This window comes from Blennius ocellaris (assembly GCF_963422515.1).
Source record: "Blennius ocellaris genome assembly, chromosome: 12".
Classification (NCBI taxonomy): Eukaryota; Metazoa; Chordata; class Actinopteri; order Blenniiformes; family Blenniidae; genus Blennius; species Blennius ocellaris.
The window spans coordinates 17,001,573-17,018,290 of NC_137661.1; the positions used below are offsets into that span (position 1 = coordinate 17,001,573).

General features: G+C 41.7%; 1 protein-coding gene across 1 annotated transcript in view; it reads left to right on the top strand.

Annotated features, from left to right (window-relative positions):
- The window catches only part of glis1b (GLIS family zinc finger 1b), a 77,517-nt gene extending 60,799 nt beyond the window's left edge, over positions 1–16,718 (top strand). The window contains exons 7-11 of the mRNA XM_080506198.1: positions 1,195–1,336; positions 4,719–4,890; positions 12,944–13,065; positions 13,940–14,098; positions 14,187–16,718. Of these exons, the coding sequence (XP_080362324.1) occupies positions 1,195–1,336; positions 4,719–4,890; positions 12,944–13,065; positions 13,940–14,098; positions 14,187–14,329 (738 nt within the window). The 3' untranslated portion in view covers positions 14,330–16,718. The remainder of the gene's footprint in view (positions 1–1,194; positions 1,337–4,718; positions 4,891–12,943; positions 13,066–13,939; positions 14,099–14,186) is intronic.

The window sequence follows — 16,718 nt, forward strand, 5'->3', positions numbered from 1 at the left end:
TAAACAGGTTGAGGAACTAAGAATATGCTTAGTTGGATTTTAGCCCTGAGGTAATTCCTCCGAGGAGTTTCCACATGTTCTCCCTGGATGTGAGGAGGTTTGTCAGTCTCCTCCCACAGTCCATACGTGAGGTGTTATAGGTGGAACAGCAGGCCAAACTCAGGTATAACATGCAGGTAATATTGATAATATACATCATGTGGGGCAAAAATATTCAAACATTTCTAGTTAGATTACTGTAATCGAACCTTTGCTCATCATATCACAATAATTGATAACCCAGTGTTTGAGAAAAACAGCAAAAAACCAGGATAACCAGCTTCTTGAACTATTGTTTGTTGGCAGGTTTCGGACTTACTGACTTATTGGCACCATGTCTTTGCTTGCTTTAATTCTGACTTCATCAGATTTACAATAAAAACCACAGTCATCCTTTACCACAAAGTCTGTTTGTTTGATTTCCATGAATTCCACATTTACTACTAGGGCCAAGAAAATGGCATAAAGAATTTGTCTTAATTCCTGCTGACCATGATATATTACATGCAATTGGTTTAATATATTTTCTGTCTCCATCTGATAATCAGTAATAGTATGAATGCAGTTCTTGACATTTGAGGCAAAGTCTCCTCAGGAGAGGACAGATAAGATAGTTACTACAGTCCTGGTGTGCAGCTCAGCAACTATAATACTTTATTACAGAGAAATCCACTGATGTATCCAGCAGAGGTCAGCTGATCCACTGATACACAAGGCAGATGTCCCATATCAACAACTGACACAAGTTTTCCTTGGGTTTAAGTTTCTTTTTCGTGCCGTGTGATTGAAATTGCAGCTGAAATGTGTCTTCGGTTGCACACATTGTTGTTGATGGTGCTAGAAACAGAAGTTGGTCCAGTGATCCCTTATTCGTTATGTGTATAGCCAAAGCATGACTCAAAAAGGATCTTTCCTGTGGTTCTCCTTGACTGACAATTTATCCTCATTTGCAGAATTACTGTTCCACATTAACTTTACTATGTCATTAATACATCAAGAGAAAGGGAAAATAACATCCAGCACTGGGTCCACAAATAAACGGGGTTTTGTTTTCTCGCTTGCATAATCTTACAGAACCGGGAGTGCTTACTAAATGATTTAGCATGTTTTGTTGTAAATGTGCAGTTTACTATGATGTGTGTCTATTCTTCTCAGCTCCGGCCGTGCCCTCACCTGGAGCAGGACGTCCTGAGCGACTGCCTGTCCATGCAACACCTCCAGAGCTCCTCCTCGCAGCACCTTTACAACGGCAAAGATGGTCGCTCTCCCGCGCTCGGCCAAGACATCTTCACACAAGGTGCTCAGAAGATTTTACCCCAAAATCACTTTCATAATGATTTCTTCTCATCGTGAAGTTTCAATATAAACCAACAAAACAACTCTGGTATCAATTTATATTTTCACTTGGCACACTGGGTATTATACCTTTTTTCCTGGATTATAAGTCACACTTTTCTTGTTGTTTGGCTGGTCATGTGACTGACATTGAGAGGAAACTAATAAATCTAAATATTCCATACATGCCATCTGGGACAGCTACTAGTTCTATAGAACTAATAGCTACAGAACAGCTTGTTCTGTATGATGTCAACATGCTGTTACAGTACCACTGAAAACCTCTCTTACAGTTTATATTGGAAACTTGTGAGGGACTGGAGAAAACAAAGAACATTAATCATGAGCTAAAAGCCCAAAAGCCAGAGTTGGGGGAACAAATTCATGAATGCTTGAGCAAACTCCTAACAATAGGTGACAGTAGAGCACACCTTGGATATGTCCAAATATATACATTTGACTGATACACCAGTTCAACATATATTGTTTGGTTCCTCGTCATGACAGAACATCACAAATGTCACTTATTCTCAGGCGCTACTAAAAGTCCAGACAATATGGTAATTGTTTGTGTTTATGAAAGAAGATGTTTTGTGATAAAAAAGGTAGCAATTTCATTGTTAAACTGTTTAAACTATGAACGCAAGCGACTGACTACATCTGAAAACACCAATGGCCAGATAATATTTGTTCTAAAACAGATGAACAGGCCTGGCCAGGAGAAATCTCAACACCTGGCAAAGCAATCACAGAGTCATTGGTGGCAATCAGCAGTCATGTCAACATTCATACAGATGTGCTGTGGCAATTTTGTGTTCTCGGGCAATTAAAAAAAAAAAAAAAAAAATCATACTCAGACTTTGGCCAAACATAAACAACTTTTAGTGCATAATTTATCTTTAATTGCTTGTGTTTACTTTAACATCAACATTTCAGTGGTGTGAGCATGGCTAGATATTTAGATTTATAGAAGAAGTGTGGCAACCTCGTGCTCTTTGTTCGGCGTGTTTGCATTTCATAACTGTGTCATGTTAACCTGTCCTGTTGTCATGCAAAGACTGCAAAAACCATTAGCAGCTGCTGCAAACGGAAAATTTTATTCATCACATGTGGCCCTAATCTGATTGATGAATTTGACCATCGCTGAAAGTCAGCACCACCGTGGATTAGAAGCAAGATAGACATAAATAGCTTATAACAGTCTTAAAGACAAGCAAGATGCCCCACAGCCTCCCGCGTTCATGGACACATCTGTCCTTGTTTTCCGCCTGCAACTGGGCCAGGCACCCTGTTGCTCCCTGTTATTGTTGCTGGAGCTCTGCACGCCTCTGACGACTGTGAAGGCTCAACTCTTCTTTGAATGTTGAAGCGAGCCCCCAATTCTTGGCTTCTTACCTTTCGCCTCCCTCTGTTTTTTTGGGAGGATGTTGCCTGGTATCTTGTTTTAAACGATTTAGAGCCCCAGAGGAGTTCACTTGTGGGATGAAGCCAAACCATTCAAGGATGCTATGTTATTCCAGGCCGGCAGATATGTTGCAAGTTGGCATTCGGGATCTGTCTTTACGTGAGTTTCACTTTGTTCTCAAGCCAATAGGATGCATGGAAGAAGTGGGGCAAAGTGGGCAGCTATCCCATCATTAACACTTGCGAAGCAGAAAATGAGTCATGCTTCCAGTCAAAGCGCCACTTTTTTTTTTTTTCCTGTTTGGAGGGTTTAATCCTGCTCTTATTCACATGTCTGCTGCAGGACTTACGAGAAGCCCCTCTCTGTTTTATAGAGCATAATTAGAGCACTCCCTGATTAACCAGAGGAAGGGCTGATCATAGTTTTAGTGCACAGGTTAACATACTCCTGCTGTTATTCTGAGTGGCCAGTATACATCTATGTTAGATTCTCGCACATTTTCTTCACAACTCAACCAGAAGTTGTTTTGGGGTTTTTTTTTGAGAGCCAGAACATAATCCTCCTCCAGCTCTCAAAGAGATCCTCCGTCTTCCTCCGCAAGGAACTAGTGATAAAATTGAGGCAATCACAGCCATTATTTGTCGACTGTTTTGCCGGTGTGGTAGCAGATGTTGGGGCTAAAGGGGAAAACATTTAAGGTCTGTGATTGATGATTTGGGGGTAATGAATCAAGCTTGTAACCATTTCAGAGGGCTGTCAGATCGGGCCTCAGCATGCTTCCACTTGAGAACAGCTGGGCCTGGAAACTGCAAAACCAGGAGCACCAATCTTTTCTCTCGTTTTCATCTCCTCCTGTACTCTGCTATCATCACCTTTTAACTGCCCCAGACAGTCTGTGCACTGCTGTCCTCGTGGACGCTGGGAATTACATCAGGTGATAAACGGGGCAGGAGACAGAAATTGGTATTTTCTGATCTAGGAGTAAAGTGGAGAGACTGTCAAGCTTTTGACGAAGAAAGTGATTTCCATTGGGGCAAAATGTTTCTCAGTTGAGAGAAAAAAAAATGACTGAAAAGTGAAAAGTGTTCAAGAAGATTTCTGAGGGGTAAAATGTCCATATAGCTCTCAGAAGACCTGTAAATGCTCACATTCTTGAAAAAAATGCACTCACAGGAAAAAGGGTAACTCTTGCTGGTTCTGTGTTTTATTCTTTTTATCTTTTGAAACCAAAACAAGATGTAACCTCGGGCAGTGCTATCTCTGGGATGGGCATTTTTCTAAACTAAAACAAAACAAAACATAAACAATACAAACGGACAGTTATTAGTTGCAGTTTTTAGTTTGCAGGGCTTTTAGAATAAGAAGATGATTCAGTATTTAATAATAAGTTGCAGCTTGAAACAGTAGAGAAAGTTAACAAGATGCAGCCAGTATGAGTAGTATATAATGCACCCCCACCGATCAGTGCGTCAATGAAATGCGAATCAAATATCATTATAAAAAAGGGATTTTAGCAAAGATGAAAAAGCTAAAGCCATATTGAAACAGTCAGAAATTTATAGGATACTCTTATTCCTGACTGCACATTCACTTTTTATGTACTTGTGACCTTATTCTTCCTTTTAAACACCCTACTGTTCAAAGTTACTCTTCAAACACATGTAACAATTTAGTTTTTTTTTATTGTGTAACAAGAAAAAAAATAGCTAAAAGGACAAACAAGGCCAATTCCCGTGGCGGCACAAACAATGTACCCTAAATTACAAACAGCGCAAACACAGGAGATTTTCTTTTGCAAAGCTCCCTGATTGGATGAAGGTTGTCAAAACAAAATCCTGTTGCCACGAGATGGCTTTTAATTTTCTCAAAGAAAAGACCGAGTGCAGGGCTCTTGAGTTTTTTTGGCACATTTAACAAATTAGGTTTGTTTGTCTTTCAGGCCTGTACGTTGGCTCCAGTACCCCCCATCACAGCGCCACAGTGGAGCTCCTCTCCCCCGCCCCCAACCATGCCTCTGCCACTGACCTGCCCTCCCGACAGCACCGCCTGGATCGGGACCTCAGCAGCCCCCATCACCTGTCGCCACTGACGGGCATGGAGACAAGAGACGGGTGAGTCCTCTGCAGATGTGCAACTGACTGTGGATCCATTCACATTCTCAGGCTGAGATATACTGGAGAGGTTGCAAAAGCTATAAATCTGTCACCAGGGTGGGGAATGTAAACACACTGAACCAGATTAGAGGTGGAAAATCCATCAGATAGTCATTGATGTATTGTCAAAAAAAAATCCCCAACATCTAAGAAATTCAGTTTTTCTTTTGATGGAATGACCAAGAGACACATTAAAGTTCTGACCAAGCTCGGTGTCTAGATGCTTTACAAGTAAATAAAAGGAATACATTGAAGCAAGCAAATACTCTGTGACTCGCCACCTCTGCTTGTAAATGTTTTTTTTTTTTCTGCATCTTGCCCAACAACTGTCTATATCCAGAGGAATACACAATAATTGGCAGCGCTTTGTAAAGTATGACTTTTCTTCTCCTGTAAAGCCTCAATCTCCAACCCTGCAAACATGATTTCACGTTTGACCCTTCACTTCCATTCTTTTTCACCTATTTATCATCCTGCATGCAGGCCGAACCCTCTTAGATCATGCTAGGCTAAGTCCAGCGGTGCTGCTGACAAACCCATTTGGCTTTCTTACTGGAAACAAAATCCACGTTTCAACCCCTGAGAAGTCCCTGGTGGGAAGAGGGGCAGTGCTGGTCACCACACGGTCAACGTGACACATCACAAGCTCTATTTATCGTGGATGTGATTCACGCTTTAATGGGGGTAAACCATCAAAGCAGCAGGGATATTATCATCTGCTGGTGTTTATCTTGTAAGTTCTGCTGCCCTCTCTCTAAGACCAGATACGAGGGCGAACAGTTCTTATAACTATGAGTGTCATTGTATATGGCTAATGTCCAGGCGCACAAAAAATACAAACAACAAACTAAAATATGATGAATCCCTCCGATAATTGTGAAAATCAGTTCATCTGGACAAACTTGACATGAGAAACCATCAAAACCATCAAAACTTCAGCACATTTGTTATTGCATCTACATCTTTTGCACTAGCCAATCACCTCATCTATCACAAGAATTCTTGAACCAGAACAAACTATATCTTTTTCCAGGCTGGCTCTAACGTCAGCAGCAGGGGTTTAAAAGAGAACAAGCAAAATCTGCAGCACCACCTTTAAGAATTGTAACCGCTTTGCTGAAACGTCTGTCACTGTGGATGGACAGCTCTTCGTGCTTGCGTATGTGTGTGCGTGCGTGCGTGAGGCACAGCATGTTTCCTATTAGCACGGATGATTTCCCCAGAGAGCCCGCGGAGAGCAAAGTTACAGAGCCCCGGTGTCGTCAGGAGGCACAGTGTGTGCCGAGCATTGTGTCTAAAACGGGGGGGAAACAATGAAGAAAAACAGCCTTTTACAGTCTAATAACATTGAGAAAGAGAGGATGGAATCAGGCTTCATAAAGTCTGTGTTACAAAAGTGATCGTGTTACATAAACATGCTTTCTTTTCACTCTGTGGTCGGCTCTTTGGGTGTCTGTGTGTGTATACACACTTTATTGGCAGTATATACAACCTGGGCGGCGAACAGAATGAGGTTTGATGTCTTTCTTGCATTTGAACTTGCGTGTGGCTCTGTCTGCGAGGGAGTTTACATATAGTAGTCCAGGAAACACACATGATTGCGGGTTATAGGGGTGTGAGGTACAGCAGAGTGCTTGACATACAACACAAACAGTTGCAGTGGACCGGCGCGGCGACTCCGCCGGGATGTAAACGTACGAGCGCCGCTCAGAGGCGTCAGGACAGCCTGGAAGCATCTGGAGGGCCGTGTGTTGTTTCAAGCCTTGAGCACAAGAAGGAGAGCGAAAATAGGTTGCAGTTCCTGTGCCCCTTTTCTCAGCAGCACGCACAATTACCGCAGTGAGGACAGGAATGGAAAGTGAAAAGGACCTGAGAAGGGTGATACTCTGTTACACGGGCAGGGTGACATGTTAGGTTTGAGACATGGATCCCTTTCCTTTGGTTGCTTGATGAAGACCATGTGATCAGTGTGTGTGTGTGTGTGTGTGCGTGTGTGCGTGCGTGCGTGCGTGCATGCGTGCATATGTGTGTGTTTACGTTTGCACGCAGCAAGGTGAGAATCCCCTTTTTTTTTCTCTTGCACATGTGACCCAACAAGCAAAAAAATTATCTTCCATAATCACTCACTATCTGAGCCTTTGCTCCCACACACTTGCAAAGTGATGACACTAAGATTGCTCCAATTTCTAAATTTCATCAAATCAAGATGTTTGACCCCCAAAGAACTCTAGAATGTGTGCACACACACACACACACACACACTGTAGTGCTCTATCTGTTCATCGAGTTGTGGCGGCGACCTGCGACCAGTCGAGCATGAAACGTCTACTTACATTTGCCTGAAGATGGAGCATTTGATTTACATGTTTAAAGCCGTGAGTACACAGGCAGCTGCCAAGGTCAATATCAGCGCCGCACTTGTTTTTCCCAAACGGTTTAGCAAGACATTAAACATTTTGACAAAATTATCAAACTAACCTTCCTCCAGTGTGGCAGCCTCTGACCTCATAGCTAAATGTGTTTACTCTGGCTTAAATGGGCCATTTAGACTCCTTTTACTTAGTGAATACCTGTGTCATTTTTCTGAAGCTAATATCAAGATATGCCAGTTAAAATACATTTGGCAATTGGCACGGCACGAGTGTGTGTGTGTGTGTGTGTGTGTGGGGGGGGGGGGATTCATTGCTCACAGAGAGATGGGTGGTAAATGTTGTCATTCACTGCTTTGGACCAAATGTGGTTATATAATTGCAGAGGGGGGGAACCTACTGCCTTTACCTGTGTATTGATATTAGAGCCCCTCTGCAAATATTAGTCTGGGGTGGTTTGATACCTCGGCAGTGATTGACACGGGCTAATTGAATTAGAGTGGCGGCAGAGGCTGCACAGAGCTACATTAAGACTTCCCTCTGTGAAGGGAGACGTTCACGGCTCGCAACCCTACACCATCTGTCTTCCAGCCATTATCGTTTTCCAGTGGTCCCGAAAATGAGTGCCAATCTCACAACCCAAACAAAAACATTTTTGAGGTAGTCTCTCATGGCAGCATGTGGTCAGTCACTCATTTTGTGGTCCCCGCTTCATAACGTCTGGCCTTCAATTAACCCGTCTACACAAATGGTTAAGAATCGGATGATGTTCTGTTCAAATTCCTCTCAGGGTGGTGATTAAAGATGGCTCCTGTCTTTTTGGGACAGCTATCTCTCTGAGAGCTTTTTCAGACGGCTAAAATCTCTGTAGCCCCGTCTGTGCTTTCCATGCCGAGGCCTGCAGGGCTGGCTTAGCTTTAGCTTAGCTTTAGTCATGATGCTGCAGGCTGTGTCTCAAGCACTGTTTTAGTTTGCTAAGCAGAAACAGAAGCGTTCCCACCGATCTGCGCCAAAGAAGCCCCCATCATCCATCAGAAGGGCTTAATGGTCGGCTACAAACGGAGGGGGGGAGACGAGAAGGAAGGTCGAGGGTGTTTGCAGAGATTGCAGGGTCTGTGGCGGACGAGGTCTGATCCTCACTCCCTTGTGGGACACTTTGGTGCAGATGAAGGAAGATGAATGAGCAGCAGAGCAACAACCTTCATGAATCTTCAGACTTTTTTCCATCCCCTCACCTCATGCCTCCACATATCGCAAGCCAAAACTTCACGGGTTTCTGGACAGTGGTGGGCCGGCAGTGGTGACGTCTGCGTTCACATACCTGAGTACAAGTCCTTTTGTGTGGACTTTGTGTGGATTAATGTATAAATGTCCATTTTTTTTCAACGCCAGATTTCAGTCACTTAGAAAATCTAATTCCCAATATGAGATCACCTTTTTGACCTATTACTCACAGAAATAACCAAGCTGAAGTCACCAAGCTGTTGCTCAATTGAGTCAGCAAAGGGTGAGGCCTCACAAACCATTCAGGCTCGTAGGTCTTAAAATAACCTCATCTCTTTGTGACAAAAAGTTTTTTATGAAAGCCAAAGTCAACCTCACGAAGCAGCTCGTGTCAGAGAGTTCTATACATTCCTCAACAAGTGACCTTCAATGCATTCGATTTTTCCATTAATCTGATGGCTTTCACATTGCGTCTAACTCCATGGATTACCAGGTCAGCGGTCAAACCATTTTGTCATTTCAGAGGGACAGGAGTGGGTGTGTTGGCTGGAAAATACCAGGAGATGGTCAGTGAAGATGAATTTCAGGGGGCAGATTAATGCAGCATATGAAAGATTCCCCTCATACCATGAGTATCTAGCAAGTGAGAGACGAGAGAGCAGGGCTGGGGGCACCTGGCAGTGATTAGCTTATGATTCACTTTAGCTGCACATAGAGGCAGCTTGTAAAAATATGAACAGTATAACTGTTTCCTGAGTTTGTGCTGACAGCAGCTCCTGGGGGAAGGCTGCTCTCTGCAGGACCACATGGCCATGCACTGGACGGGTGCCAGCACATGGATTAGTCAAGCCAGCTCGCAGCAAGCGTCTCCAGAGCTGCTCCAACACAAGGTGCCACACAGGCATCCTCAGGATTGCCGCAATATAAATTAAAGTCAAGTGCAGCCCACGTACTGTACGGCCATAAGATCAATAGTCACATGTAGTACCAAGGGGAATATTTTTTTGTTTTTATCAATTATTTCAATTGTTTATCTTGTAGGATCAACTAGGATTAGTTGGTACAAAGCATTACATTGAAAGTCTTTCATAAAATAATACATGATGATGTTACTATACTATTCAAAGATTTTCTGAAGCTTTAGCAATTTTAAGTAACCATTAACAAGGTTCAATAATTTTACTCCTCAGACTGAAACACATTATAAGTTCATGTTGGTTTACACTTTATCTATTTAAGGAAAAATCCCCAAACATCATTTACTTCTCCTATTGTAAGTAAAAAAGCATTAGTCAGAAAAGTGTTTATTCCTTATTAGTGGAATTAGTGTTCACATCTTTTACATATCCTATGTGGTCCTATATTTGAAATGAGTCAAAGGAATAGCAGTGAAATGTAGTTTTTACTTATTTGGTGACTGAAAACCCATTCTAGTATTCATATGTTACCATGTACAGAAAATGTTGTGGTCGTTTTATGTAACCTTCTCTATAACAGCTCTTACATGAGTCAATCCTGTAATATTTCTCCCTGAAATGAAAAGGCGTTGAGTGAACTATGATAAATACTATTACTTAGTTACCAACATAGGTTGTATGTATAATGGGAATCCAACATAAGCATTGAAAATCAATCATGTGTTCACATTTTTAAGATGTGTCTGTAAACTACAACAGAAAACAGAAAAGCTATATTTTCCACTGCTTTTTAAAAAAAAAAAAATTTTAATAAGTTAATTTTCATGATTCCCCGTGATAAAGGCAAAAACTGTCTCTGATGCTAACCAAAATGTCAAATGAACTCAGCTTTGGCAAGAAGACTTTTACTACTGCTTACATTTACGTTTGACAGCATTCGCCATCTCTGGGCCACCTCCTGCCAAATGCTCATCACAGAGGCAGAGCCAGCGTCTGAGTGCTGGGAGGGAGAAGCCCCTCGTGCATAGAGCAGTAGGTCATGCAGCAGACTCCAGCCAGGCCGGCAGTAGGCAGTCATCCGAAGGCTCAGCTGCCTCAAACAACACTCTGTCATCACGTTCATATAGCGCTTAGTGCAAACCATATGCCTCTGCAGCACAGCGGCACGTAGTAACACAGCAGCAGTTTATGTGTTGGCATTCCTGACGTGCAGTCGTAAGTAGCTGATGAATATTTGGGGATTTGATTGGCCAGCTTCATTTTTTTTTTTTTTTTTTTTTTTTTTAAAGGCAGGTCTGTTGCAAATCAGTCTGGATTTGGACCAGGTTTTTCTTTCATTAAGTTAATGTCAATTGTGCAATGTGAAGTCATTAAATTGATCATTTTAAGTTTTGGGTAAACCTTCGTATTTACGACTCATGCCGCAGTCTGAATAAATACCAGATATGGTTACTACTGCTTCTGGGTATATTTATAACCATGAAGTAATGCTTTAAATATTTCTTCTGGTTTTTTTTAAAAACTTTTTTCAGGGAGGATTTGAAGACGGATCTACAGTGCTGTGTTAAACATTTTGCAGACGTCATTTAAGAATAGGTCTAAAAGCAATACAGAATGAAATCTATTCTACAGCACCACTATAACACAATGAATCAAGCAATATATCTTGTGAAACTATTTCTTCATGTTTTCAATGTTGTATATATATATGCACATTTCACAGTCGAAGCTTCCAGGATTTAATTCAAACAGTGAAACTCATATTTTATTTATTAACACATAGACTGAGATATCCACATTATTCGCTTCATGGTTGCAGGGGGTCTGAGCCTATCCCAGCTGACTGTAGTGAATCCCTACGCCCTTACCTGAAACAGGCTTTGAATCGCCCGCCACAATCCGTCTGTCTGTCCTATCCTCTTCTCTCCTTCTATGCCCTCACCCCAGCAGGAAGCCGCCACCTGTGAGCCTGGTTCTGCAGGTTTCTTCCTGTTAAAAGGAAGTTTTTCCTTTCTTACTGTCGCTACTGTTTGATCATGTGGATTTGTGTTTTGCTCTGTAAAAGTGCCTTGAAGTGACTGTTGTATTTGGCGGAATACAAAAGAAATTTAATTGAAATGAATGGAATGTAGATGAATGCATACAAGGGATATAAAAGAATAATGCAAATGGATGTTGATGTTCTTGCTGTGAAATGATGGCGCTAATCAGAAAGATCATAAATTATAATGTTTAACAAAATGATCGCAAATAAAATGTTGAAAATGCTTAAAGCTGTTTAGTATATATGTTAGAGGTGTAGAAATAACTTAACGAACAATTAACTTTTCACTAATATTCTAAACTGTTTGGATGCAAAGTAGATTCTAATGCTCTTAACATTCCATGACAAGCAAATCCATGTGATGTTAGAGAAAACAAAAACTCCCTTTAAGCAGGAAAAACTGCCAATAAACCCTCAATTGACCAAGTCTAGATATGACTCTCCTGAAAAGCTTCTTATCCACCCCACAACAAAAATATACCACAACAGCAACCGCTTTGTGTTTGGACATCTGCCAAAGTTGAACAAACTATCACATGTGAGATTGCATTTGCGACATTTCATTTAAACCTGAAACAGACACGTAAAATTACAGTCAAATGTTTGTAATAAGATGGAATTTGTCATCTAATTGCATGATGTAAATCTGCTAAGCAGTAAACCACAGCAACATGAGAATTAACCCTAAAATAGTAATTAACCTGATAACAGCTGTTAGAAATGATGACGCTCTACAGAACTTCATGTCGAACGAGGCTGAAAACTCAGTTATACTGAGGATAAATTACAGGATTACAGTCAGCTGGTTGGATTGCAATATTTTACCATTGTGCTTTGATTTCTTTGATGGGATGCAGGAGGGTTTTTATATCTTGCACTTTCGTATGCTGAGACTGAATAAATCTTACTCCTTGTAAATGTTGCAAACAGCTGGCCAAGTCAAGCTTTTAAATTCCTCGTTTAATTGTGATTTCTAGCTGCTATATTTGGATGATAAAATGTATCAACAGATGTGGATGAATGTGAATTTAAATCCCCAGCATCGTCCAAACCTGAACTCTATAAATAAAAAAACATGCTGAGGTAATATTCCTCCATTCAAAAGTCATAAACACTGCTTTTTCTCTTTTTTTCCTGCCAGTATCAAAGCCAGGGGTTTACTGCAGCAGTGCACCGTGTGTGTGCGTTGACTTAAATGCACGCTCTGCTGTTTGTTGACTTTAGATCATAATATGTGGTCGGAGGATGATTACGTGTGGGGAGCCCAAGTTTCCACACGCCTGGACTGTTTCTTCTTCTGTGTGTTTAGGATCACTAACTGCTCTGCTGGGTTTGTGGGATCATGTGGTTAGTGGGCTGGCGTTTTAGGTCTGGGACGCATGAGGCATTTGATTGAGATATTATTGAGACCGTCGAAGAAAAGGCTCAAATTCTTGTTTCACTCATCCTCTCTCCAGGGTGTCTGGTCCCCTCGTGTCTCCTGTGATGAAGGGAGCAGCATCGCCTCCTCCTCCCCTGGAGAAGCATCCTCACCACAAGTCCTACGCTCACTATCACCACCATCAGTCCTCCAGTGACGGTAATCCAAAGACTTCTGGATGAACGCGTTTTCACTTGATTCAGGAAATCTGTGCTGGCTCGTATTTGAAAACAATCGTTGGTGTTTGAATTGAATATCCTCAGATGTTTCCTGTGGCAGGTGATTCGGGGACACGCAATCTGTCTTTTGCTTTTACAATAACTTCCTATGATAGCATTGACAGTGTCAGATCGCTTCAACTTAATTCAATTGTGAACGCGCCGTGTTGCCTTTCCAAATGCTCAATCTACCACCAGACCCACATGAAAGGTCGTGGAGAGAGGAGGTTGCCTCCATGTGCAGCGATACTGCCCCGTGGCTCTGTCAGAGCATTTTTAGGACGGGGAGATTAGAGTTGTAGAGACAGAGTGGGGAAAACCACATGCCGGAAGCCTTTCCCCCTGCGCTGAATTAGCCAACAAAATGCTGGCTCATGTGTTCAGCTGTCTCTCAGCGCCCGAACACGGCAGGCTCAGCTGTCACTCTCAAGCCTTTTTCCTAATGCCTTAAACACTGTTTTCCCTGTAAAGATCTACACATGGACGTCTCTCTAACCACGCTGTGGTCGACGAGTTGCGTAAAAGCGCTGCAGGAAAGGCTGCTTTCCCATTATCATGACTCCTGTGGTTGATTTTGAGTACAAACTGAGACGATGGGGACAAATCCTACATACTATGGAGTTGGCCGAGTTCGCACAGGCACAAATATAGCACAGTCATAATTTCAGAACCACATCAGGTTTCGAGCCGGACAGAGTGGACACTTGCTGACCTTGAAAACAATCACCCGTATAAATGGTGGCGGCTCCTGATCAAGGCTGGCTTCTATTTTTTTCCCCCTCCCCGACTCCTCTACATTCTCCCTGGTTTCCTAGAATATCAAGGAAGTTTTCAGAGCTGCTTCCATTTTGGAGACTCCTACAGGATGGAGCAGGCAGTCGGCGGCGGCGTCCACGTCCCGGCAGATTCTCACGCCTACACTTCCCATCAGCACAGCGGCTTCCACATGTCCACCAGCAACACAGGCTCTGCAGGTGACTTCATTTCTACTCCGTGTGCCTTAAATGTTCACCCGATGAGTAAATTCTCGGTGTTAACCAGACCATGTTTCATCGTTGTCAGTCCCAGGATTCAGCTTGGCCCACGAGCTGCAAGGAGGAGCAGGGTGCCAGTTCTCGTCCAGCCCAGAAGAGAGCATCTTCTTCCAGGTGGGCAGCTTTGACCGCAACTTGAGCCACTTGTCGTCCGTCTACACGGAGACATGAGAGCAGGACCGGAGCTGGACACGCTTCACCACGCCGACTCTGCCTCAGGCGACCTCCTTTCACACACACACACACACATGCCTTCACACGTGTACACCAGCCCCCTTAAGTCACATTAAACATGGATCACTCAGGCATACCTGTACTACATGCAAGGTAGCATACAGAGAAAATTGAAAAAGTGAGTGGGGTATAGTTTAATTTTGCGATTAAATCAACAATTTCCAAATGCAAAATACAGTGAAACTTAAGACTAGTGACCTCTAGGGTGACCTCTTGTGACCCTGTAAATCCAAATGTTGAGCAGCTAAAAGCAAAATAAAAAAAACATTTTTTGATGAATTTATAAAGACAAAATCATTTGCTATTCACAAGAAGACTTTTTTTTTTTTTTAAGGATGCTTGCTCCTATTCTGCTTTATTAGTCTGTTAAAAGGCCAATCCACCCCCTTCAGTCATAGAAGTCAGTGGATCTGCGACTCCTTTGAAGCAATGAAGGAAACTTGAGGCCATCTTGAACTGAGGGTGAATTACTCCATTTCTGCTGGATCCATTTAGACTATTGTAATGTTTTGATCCTCCTTCCCCGAGTACAGTATTTTCTCACCAAAAGGCCCAACTCTCGTGTCACCCATCTCAATCCAGATGTGACCTTGTGTGATTGTGTATACTTCCAGGTTCTGAGCCACTGAATAAGAAAGATTTTCAGTATTTAAGGAGAAATCAAGTTGGTTTAAAGGAGCAGTGCGTAGAATTTATTGGCGCAAATCCTCCAGTATGTTGACATTGATTTTGTTTTAGTTTTTTTAATGCTCGCAAATTTGCAAGACAATGAACGTAGCCCAACATTTGTAGCTTCACAGACTTTATAACGCATTCTCTTTTCTACAATTCACGCACTTCGTTTGAAAGCTTGACTTTGCTACTTTGACTACATAGCAGACCTTACATGTATTGACTGAACAGTGTATTCATGCTGATATTACAGTCATACATAAACGTTAAGGATGCTTTTATTCTCACTGTTTTACATTTGAGCTCAAAGTTCAGTGATGTTTCTAATTATGCTCAATTTGAGTCGAGCCTCTTGTTCATTTCCACGTTGTGGCTATAAACATGAATACCATATCCTTTATTAGTAAAAACACACTTCTGAGTTTTTGGTGATTAAACACAGGCGAAAACACTCTTTACTAGTTTATGCAATGTAATTTGTGTATAAACCAAACTAAATCCTCTGCACTGCCTCTTTAATCAGACAAGAGTGTGAGTTCACAAAAATTAAAACGAAATGTAAGCGAAAACTCAAAAAGGTATTTGTCTGTCGCTTATCATCGTATCTTCTGGCCGCTCACTTATTTTCAATTTTACCCACAAACTATCAAAAAGTAATGTATGACTTTAAATCTAAAGTGACCAATGCTGGATATTATCTTCAGGCAAATCATTTTAATATCCAACAAAAGTCTGACAAACGAATGGGACCACTCTTTTTGTTACTACTCTGGTAAGTCCATGTGAGTATAATGTGTGTATTTAAAAAAAATATATATGATGGAGAAATTATGTAAACTGTGTGGGGGTAAAAAAAACAACAACTAAGAAAATGCAGAAAGTTTTTTTGTTTTTCCAATCTTGAGTTGAAGAAATTATCTGTTCAACTTTAAGAGCTGAAAACTGATCTTGTCTAAATCTTAAGTAATTATAGCTGTGCTTCTCTACAGTGGCATGTTCACTCTACAACCCAGCTCAGTTTGTATATGCAATTTCCTCAGACTTATACCCGACAAACCTTTAAGTGGTCAACAAATGAAATGCCTTCTCGCATCTGTGTGTTTTTCTCTATTATCTACATTTTTCAACCTGTTTTAGACTGAAGTGTACAAATGAATATATAAATTTGCTGTGATGTTTTAGCGGTGGATATTAAAAAACAAAAATGTTTTTCTGTATTGCGATGTTATATTTTTTTGGCGTATGGATGTATCTTCAGAGTGTGGACTCATCAATTCAGTAATATTGCAGAAGAACCAACCTTTCTTTATTATGGTTTGTATAAATTGTACAGTTTGTTTACGTCAGTCAATTGAATGTTTATTCTTTCTCAATTCAAGAAATAAATAATGGAATGTTTATGTCTTGTTTGATCAGCGTGTGTGTGTGTGTGTGTGTGTGTGTGTGTGTGTGTGTGTGTGTGTGTGTGTGTGTGTGTGTGTGTGTGTGTGTGTGTGTGTGTGTGGTTTGACAGTAGTACCTGACAGCCTGACTCAATCTAAATCGTGATGCTATGATCATGTTGTGCCCTCTAGTGGAAACTGATGAACGCTGCATCTTAAAAACACTTGACACATCTGACGCCTCATCACGCCCACACTTCCTATTGGGCTTG